Source organism: Lolium perenne, chromosome 4 (genome assembly GCF_019359855.2).
Source record: "Lolium perenne isolate Kyuss_39 chromosome 4, Kyuss_2.0, whole genome shotgun sequence".
NCBI classification, from domain to species: Eukaryota; Viridiplantae; Streptophyta; class Magnoliopsida; order Poales; family Poaceae; genus Lolium; species Lolium perenne.
The window spans coordinates 329,406,294-329,414,774 of record NC_067247.2 but is presented as its reverse complement, the minus strand read 5'-3'; the positions used below and the strand labels follow the sequence as shown (position 1 = coordinate 329,414,774).

Below are 8,481 nucleotides of genomic sequence, written 5' to 3'. Positions count from 1 at the left end.
ATAATCATCAAACATGCAAAAATAGATGGAATAACATAAGTAGCATCTTCAAATATGAAATATATCAATGAATAACCGTAAATTATGATATAAAATAGTGATGCAAATTGGACGTATCATTGTGCCTAGCAATGGTCTTGTTGAAGACATTGTTTTAAGAGCGGGAACTATCTCCAGGGTGAAAACCTAAAATCTTTTGATCGGGAGACGACGACGCTTGTGCACCGTTTCCTTGTTGGAGGCGTCGCTGGTGGAGAGTCTGGTTTCCGGCGCTATCTTGGTGGTGGTTGTACTGTTGTTGTTAGGACTGGAGTTCCGTAATGGGACTTTTTTTCTTAGTTTTATTTTTATTTTTGTAGTTGTGTGCATCCGTACTACTATTAGGGTATTGCGTTGTTGCAGAGTCTAAATGTATTTAGTATTTATCGATATTAATATATTCCCTTTATCAAAAAATGTATACATCATCTGGTGACTCTTATCTTCTGTAAGAGGTGTATTTTCATCACCTAGAGATCCATATATCTTCCTCCTCCGGCAACCCGTCCGGCGGTTCCACTCACGTACCTAACTCCTTCGTACCTTCTTTACCCAATTACGAAGAACAAAGCCCTGCCAATTACTCCCAAGGCATAGTCCACCTGAGTTTAAACCCGTGGCATTTACAAAGATGGCTACTCAGAACAGCCACACGAAAAGTTATACTAGGTTTTCTTGTGTGTGGCAGCTCCTATAACTTGGTTGGAAATTGCACAATCTGGGTTGCAACGTTATGGTTGTAGAAGATCCGAAGCTTGGTCTCACTTTCCCTCACCTTTAGGCCAAAATCAAGGATGGAATGATCCAGGAGCACTTGCCACTCAATTATTGGGCAGTGGGATACTTGACTTGACAGTCGAGAAAGCTCCATTTGTAGGTTCTGTCTAGAGTATTCGACAGCTCATTACACATACCACTCGTCCCCTAGCATCTCGATCGTACGCTTCTCCTTGCACCACGTACGTCGGATCATCAGCTCGTAAATTACTCCACGTATCAGCATCGTAAGTATTGTTAATTAGGAAGAAAATTAGAAGAGACCATCTTCCCAAACATGGTACTGTACTACGTGCTACGACATCTGCTCCCGAGAAAGCAGGAATAATATATGCGCAGGTAGCGCCGCTCGTGCACGTCTCCAGAGGCTCGAAGACTTTTCGGACACTCTTATCTATCCGTTGCTCTTACCCCTACCGTTTGATGTCCACTGGCTATGGTACCTGAAGCAGACATCTTCGAATAGCTCCAGCATAGGTAGAGCACTCGATCGACATACTCCATGATTAATCCCTAGGTAAAGCACTATATAGCCACACAAAAAGTCCACAAGCCCAAAGACCCCAACTTTATAGTACGCGCACACACGAGAAGCGAATACAAGAGGCGCGCGCGCGAGCGAGGCCACGACACGCTAGCAGTTGCAAGCAGCTATCCCCCACCGCCTCCTTACTCTTTCCCCCACCTCTCGCTCCCTTTCCCCCCCAGCTAGCGCCCAGCTCGCAAAGGCAAGAATCATCTAACCAGCCATGTCGTACTACGACCGGCGTGGGGATTCGTCGATCGTGGAGGCGTTCACGCTGTCGCCGCTGCCGTACCCGGTGATCCTGATCCTGGGCATGGTGGCGCTGCTGCTGGGGGTGTCGTGGTTCTTCAGCTACGAGGACTTCATGGAGGATGCCGCGGAGCAGTTCAGCTGGATCCTCCTCGGCATCCCCATCGCGCTCGTCCTCATCATCAAGTGGATCTCCTCCGTCGACAGCTTCGAGGGATACTTCGGCTTCTACCCCACCGAGCGGCGCTGGGGTGGGGGCGGGTACCAGGGCGCACCCTCCGAGGGAAGCTCCCCCTGGGGCGTCGCCGTGGTCGTCGTGCTCCTCCTCGTCCTCGCCAGCTACCACTCCACCTTCACCGACATGTGGAATCCCCTGATACGCTCCTAGTACCTACTGAGTACGTGTATGTAACCATCGATCGATACGATACGCCTGTGATACCTTGCTTTCTGGCCGTTGCTGCACCTGCGCGTATGTATACCTTGATCTTCCTGTTCCTGTTGTACATAGATGAAGATTCTGCTAGTTAGTATAGAGCTTGAGTGTTACTGTATGTACTGGTTTTTGTAATTTTGTTCTGGTTCTGTATACTGAATTAATCGGTTTCTGGTTTGGTTCTTATTTGGGGAATTTGCTCGATCTACACCTTAGTATGCTCAATCATTCAGTGGATTTAAAAACAGTACATAGCTAGATGATCTCTGTTGCAAGCATGAAGCTACGAGGCACTGCCGCCTGATGCGGTGTACTAATTCAGGTCTTCCATTCAGATCCTCTGCCCCTTTTTACCTCCAAGTAGATTTTGTACTTTCGTTGTTGAACATATACCTTCGTGTCCAATTGGAGATTAGGCAGTCGGTGGGAGGAACCATACATAGAATCTGTACAAAGGAAGATACGAGCAGTAGGTAGATGAAGCACGAAAGGGGCATGGGCTGGAGCCTTCTATGGGGCGGGCGATGATCATGACACTTGTCCTTCTTATCGTTCCTTTCGGACGTAGTAGGGTTTTGTATGATTCGAACTCTGAAAGCTACGTATCTCTACCCGGAAATCTGTCATCTTGTCCACCTGGGGCCTGGAAGAAGGGGTACGCCACACCGACGAACATGGGAGCACTTGTGCATATATGAATTCAGCACATGGTCCACAAATACCTTATGAAGAAAGGTAAGGTTCCAGAAAAATCTGCAGGTAGCAGGGTGGGTTGCACAATCATGTTCTTTCCCAACCTTGCCGAGTTTTTCGTTTTCTATAATCGTCAAACGCTGCTGCATCGGCACTTCAGCAGCATGTTGCAGAGCAATCGGCTTATGTGCGTAGCTTCGGCCATTAAATACTAATCATCAGCACTTCAGCATCATGTTCTTTCCCAACCTGTATTCACGGGAGTCTCGGGCAAGAATTAGCAAGCGATGTGAGCCTTCACCAATTCCCCTTCCTTGCCGCGCTTCGTTTTCTATCATCGTCTAAGAGCATGTGGCCCCCTACTTTTCTACCCGTCAAAACGCAAGTATTTCGCCCTGTATAAAAAAAATACTCATAGCTAGATCATTCCGTCTAGCAGACCCCGTATTTCATCCCGTATATTTGAAAATTTTAAAACCCGGGAAATTTGTTCATAGTTCATAGATAGTTGATCATACATACAGATCATACATACATACATACAGAATTGCGCGATCCTAAATGGATTGCGACTTCTAGTCGGAGAGGTCGATGATGTAAGCCTTCGCCTCCGCCTCCCGCGCCTCCATCTCCTTCACGGCGGCGATGGCCGCCGCCTTCTCTTCTTCCTCCACCCTCTTCTTGTCGGCATCGTCCTTGAGGGACGCAACCATCGCCTGCAAGAAGAGGGGGTCTTCCCCCTCCTCCGCCTCCTCCGCCTGCTGGCCGGCTGGCGGCGCGAATCCGCCACTGGTGCTCGCCGCCCACGCCGCCTTCGACCGGCGGTTCCACTCCCAGTCCGCGCGCCACTTCTCGAAGGCGGGGACGCTCATCGGCTTGAGCGGCGGATCCGCCTTGTACCAGAGCCCGCCCGACGCGAACTCGTGGAGCGACGCCGGCATGTGCAGGGAGCCGCTGTACCTGCACGCCGCGCGTCGGCTCCCGGCGGCGGACAGCTTGCACTGCCGCCGCCACGCGTCCTCGAGGTTGTCCGGCGAGCGGGATCGCTTCGATCCGCTCGCGGGCGACTCGGAACTGGAGCAGCGAGAAGACATGGCCTGCGGCGGGGGGAAATGCGGAGGCGAGCTTTGCGGAATTGCTCGCCGGAGCTAAGCGGGGTGGCGGCAGCGCACAGCGGAGCTAGGGTTGCGAGTGAGAGGTTAACCCCTCACTCGCACCTTCGCCCAGTATAAGTAGGGGGCAGCGGTGCGGATTTCCTAGGGCCCGTATTCCGCCGAAATGGGCCGGCCCGAATACGGGGCCTGCTAGACGGCCCAAACCGCGCTTGCCCCGTATCCCGCCGGAATTTTACGGGGTGGGCGAGTTTTAAGGGGCCTGTTAGACATGCTCTAACGGCCCTGCATTAGCACTTCAACAACATTGCTATGGAATCCCGACAGTTGTCAGCACAGGAGAAGGCCCTTCAGCGCTTGCTTAAGAAGAAGCTATTGGGTTTGGCGTTGCTTGAAAGGACAATTGCAAGGCAGCGTTCCCGTGTTTGTTGGTTGCAGGCGGGTGACGCATGCACACGTTTCTTCCACCTTCATGCGAGCCACAAAAGACGCAAGAACTTCATTGGACATCTTGTCGTTAACAATGTGCGAGTCACTAAACACAATGAGAAGGTGGAGGGTGTGGATTCTTTCTTTGATAACCTACTGGGCGACACGGCTAATAGGCATTTCACCTTGGATCTGGATTACCTTGGGCTTCCTTCTCTTGACCTCCAACACATCGATGGAGTGTTCACGGAGGAGGAAGTGTGGACAATCATCAAGGACATGCCGCTTGACAAGTGTCCTGTGCCGGATGGTTTCTCATCTCGTTTCTTTATGACGTGTCAGAGCATTGCTAAAGTGTATGTCATGGAAGCTTTCAACTCCCTCTCCCGCTTGGACAGCCGTGGCTTCGGATCGATCAACAAAGCTTTCGTCACTCTCCTGCCAAAGAAGGACGACGCGAAGGAGATTCGGGATTTCAGGCCCATTAGCTTAACCATGGCATCGCCAAACTGGCGGCGAAGGTGCTAGCAAACCGAGTCGCACCGGTTCTCCCCCAGATGGTGGGGATGCAGCAGAGTGCTTTTGCATGTGGAAGGTGTTTGCATGATAACTTCATGATGGTGCAAGGAAAGACACGCAAGCTTCATAGCATCTCAATCTCGGAGATGCTCCTGAAGTTGGACATAACCAAAGCTTTTGACACTGTGGATTGGGCTGTCCTTATCGATGTTCTCAGGATGCTAGGGTTTTGGGAAACGATTCTGGTTGTCATTTGTGCTCTTCTCTCCACGGTGTCGGCCCGTGTGTTACTTAATGGTATACCCGGTTCGCGAATTGCCAATAGGCGTGGACTACGGCAAGGGGATCCTCTATCCCCCAACTCTTCATCTTGATCATGGAAGTTCTGCACTTGATGATTGAGAAGGCAGGCAGGGCCGGTTTGCTCACTCCATTGGTAGCGTTCGGGCTGCATTTTCGCACATCCATGTATGAGGATGATGTGGTGACTTTCATACGTCCCATTGTGGTCGACTTCAGGGTTTTCTCGGCGGTGATGGAAGACTTTGGGGCAGCGTCAGGCCTCCGCACCAACATGGACAAATGCTCAGCGAACATCATCCGATGCACTGATGCTGATAGGATCATCATAGACCAGGAGCTGCAATGCCCTGTGGTACCATTTCCTCTGCGCTCCTTAGGGCTTCCCCTGACCTTCAGGAAGCCGAACGTAGCATAGCTTCAGTACCTTGTGGATAGTGTGGCCAATAAGTTACCAGGGTGGAGAGCCTCGCTGCTAGACAGAGGTGGAAGACTTGAGCTGGTTTGGGCAACTCTCTCTGCAATGCCAATCTTCGCCATGATGTCCCTTGACCTCCTGGTTAAGATGTTGGTGGCAATCGAGAAGATTATCAGAGGATTCCTCTGGAAGGGAAGGAAGGACGTCAAGGGTGGTCACTGCTTAGTGGCGTGGAGCAAAGTATGCGGCCCCAAGGAGTGGGGCGGTCTTGGAGTCCCCAATCTCAGGATGATGAACTTGGCTCTGAGAGCTAGGTGGCTGTGGCTCCAATGAGTTGATGACTCCAGGCCGTGGAGTGAGTTCAACATTTAGGTCCCCACTATGGTGTGACAAATTTTCGAAGGGGCAACCTACTCCGTGATTGGGGATGGAAAGTCCATGTTCTTCTGGACTGGTAAATGGCTACCAGATGGACGAATGTGTAATATTGCACCAAATCTGTTTGTGGCAGTACCAAAGCGCACCCTCAGGCTGTGTAGGGTCCATGACGGTTTGGCAGGAGGATGGTTGGATGACATTCCCCTAGATCTAGGTCCACCGGCGATCATGGAGTTGTTCCAAGTGGCAGACGGCTGGCATATATGTTGCCCTCTCGGAGGGTGTGGACTGTGGAGGACATTTTTTGATGGGGCTGGGACAAGAACTACACGTATTTGGCACGATCTTGCTATCGTGCGATGTTTGGCGCCAGGGTAGAGATGGCTGGCGCACTACATGCCTGGTGTTCTAGACCCCCACCAAACTGCAGGGTCTTCCTCTTGTTAGCGACAAGAAACAGATGTTGGACGGCCGACAGGTTGAGCAGACGGGGTCTCCCGCACCGGGCGGATGCCCATTCTGTGACCAGGAAGAGGAGTCGCTGGGCCATCTGCTGATGGGCTGCGTTTTAGCACGAGAGGTTTGGACCACATGCCTGCAATGGTGGGAAAGCTTGACTGGATACCACAAGCAGACACATGCTTGGTTCGCTTATATGCTGGTGTCTGTGGTTCCACCGGAACGGCGTGGTTTTTGAGGGCGCAACTCCCTCGAATGTTGCGGTGTTAGCATTTATCTCTGATGAGGCCGTGCTCTGGAGAGCTGCTGGGTTGTTCAAGAACACCCTCGCAGCAGTGAATAAGTGGAGATGCCGTGAATAGTCCTGTAACATGTGAGTGATGTCTAGCCTTTGTGATTTATGACTTGGAGTAGAGGCGTCATATGGGGGGGGGGGGTACAGGTGAAGTTCAAAGTCTTACCTTTCAAAGTGAAAATCTAAGGTCTGATCTTATATGATTGTGTCTGGCAATGACCTTGTTGAAGACATTGTTTTCTGAGTGAAGACTTTCTTTAGGGTGAAACCGTAAGATCTTTTATCGAGAGATGATGGCGCGTGTGCACTATTTTCTTCTCATCGCCAATATATGTGAAATCAAACACACTGCTCATAAAACGAAATAATGAAAGTATAATGTGGGACTGAGAGCATGCTATATGATCCACAACGCTGAACAAAAAATTGCCACAACATTATTAATAACAATTGATATTTTGAGTGGTAAGAGAAACATATGAAACAGTAGCTACAGTACAACCAAAAATTTCGAAACTCATGCTAAAATAACAATAACATGGTCTTTCAACTAAGCTCTTGCAGACTGTGCTTCCCAGGATTTGAATGGCAGGCTAAGGTTGTGTTCCCATTCTTGATTAATCTAAGTCGAAAGAGAGTAAAAAATAAATGAGGTATGATGCACATGTTGATGAATCAAAAGAACATATTTATAAATTAGAAAGGCAACATATTAACAGGGCGGAATAATTAAAATGTTATCACCTAAATCTTTATCTCTGAACGGAATAATAATCTGCATCTCTATTACTCGTATAACTGATCATGGATATTCAACTCTAGATCTAAAAAATCTTAATTCACAACTATGCTGAGATATTTGTGGGACTGGTTCTACTTCTAATAAGATTTTTTCTTAAATCCATTAAAATTAAACTAAACATGTAAACATAAAAAGGGAATCAAAACCTTTGGTGCCTCATCGAGGCTACAGAACCTACAAGATCGATTTGAATGTTAGTTTAATAGCGCAAGAAAAATAAAGTCACCCAAGATTTAGAGGCCAAACACTGAAGCACATGAGAATGCATACATGCCTGCATCAAGTCATGCATCCCACTTCCCACACCAAAGAGAGGAACTAAATCGGCTAAATAATGTTCTTATGGAAAAGCACTATTTCCTTACGACAACATTCACTATTACCTACGGAAATGGTAACAGAAAAATATACCATCCTCCTTTTAGAAATTTATAGTTCCTATTAAGAATAGTCGTAATGGAACCAGAGGATTGGGAAAAATATGTATCATCAACAACCTTTTTAAAGAAATGCAAACAAAGAATCATACAGAAACATAAATAACTCAACCATGTCGCAGGTCTAGTAAAGTCCAAGCGATTTCTCATATTGTAAAAAAAAAAACATCACTACATCAGCAGTAAGTTGAAATATTTGTACCAACCAGAAAAATAGTATAATTCGTTAACACGGATTAAATTGGAGAACAAACCATATTATCCTCTAAAATATTTAGGTTAATTGGAGGGCACCTAAAATACCAAGGCCCATCAGCAACAGTTTTGATGTATCCGATATGACTCAGTTAATGTGTATATAACTTGAATACACATCTTTTTTCGAAATGAACTTGAATACACATCTGATGTAACTCATGTAAGCCAAAATACCTATGCCGACCATCAAAGAAGCTTATCTTGTTCGCGGAATCACTTGAGAGGACAAAGCACATCAACTTGTTATTCTTCATAGGTCGTTCTTCTCTAGCTCATAAACTTGAAAACTGAAACTGCAAGTGCAAGTGCAGACTCCACAAGCAATTAGATCATAACTCAAAACCACTTCAGTTT

General features: G+C 48.0%; 1 protein-coding gene across 1 annotated transcript; it reads left to right on the top strand.

Annotated features, from left to right (window-relative positions):
* Nucleotides 1-1,375: 1,375 nt before the first annotated feature.
* Nucleotides 1,376-2,213, top strand: LOC127296421 (uncharacterized). The gene has a single exon (XM_051326487.2). The coding sequence runs from the start codon at nucleotides 1,566-1,568 to the stop codon at nucleotides 1,977-1,979; it is 414 nt and encodes a 137-aa protein (XP_051182447.1). The 5' UTR covers nucleotides 1,376-1,565; the 3' UTR covers nucleotides 1,980-2,213.
* The last annotated feature ends 6,268 nt before the right edge of the window (nucleotides 2,214-8,481 follow it).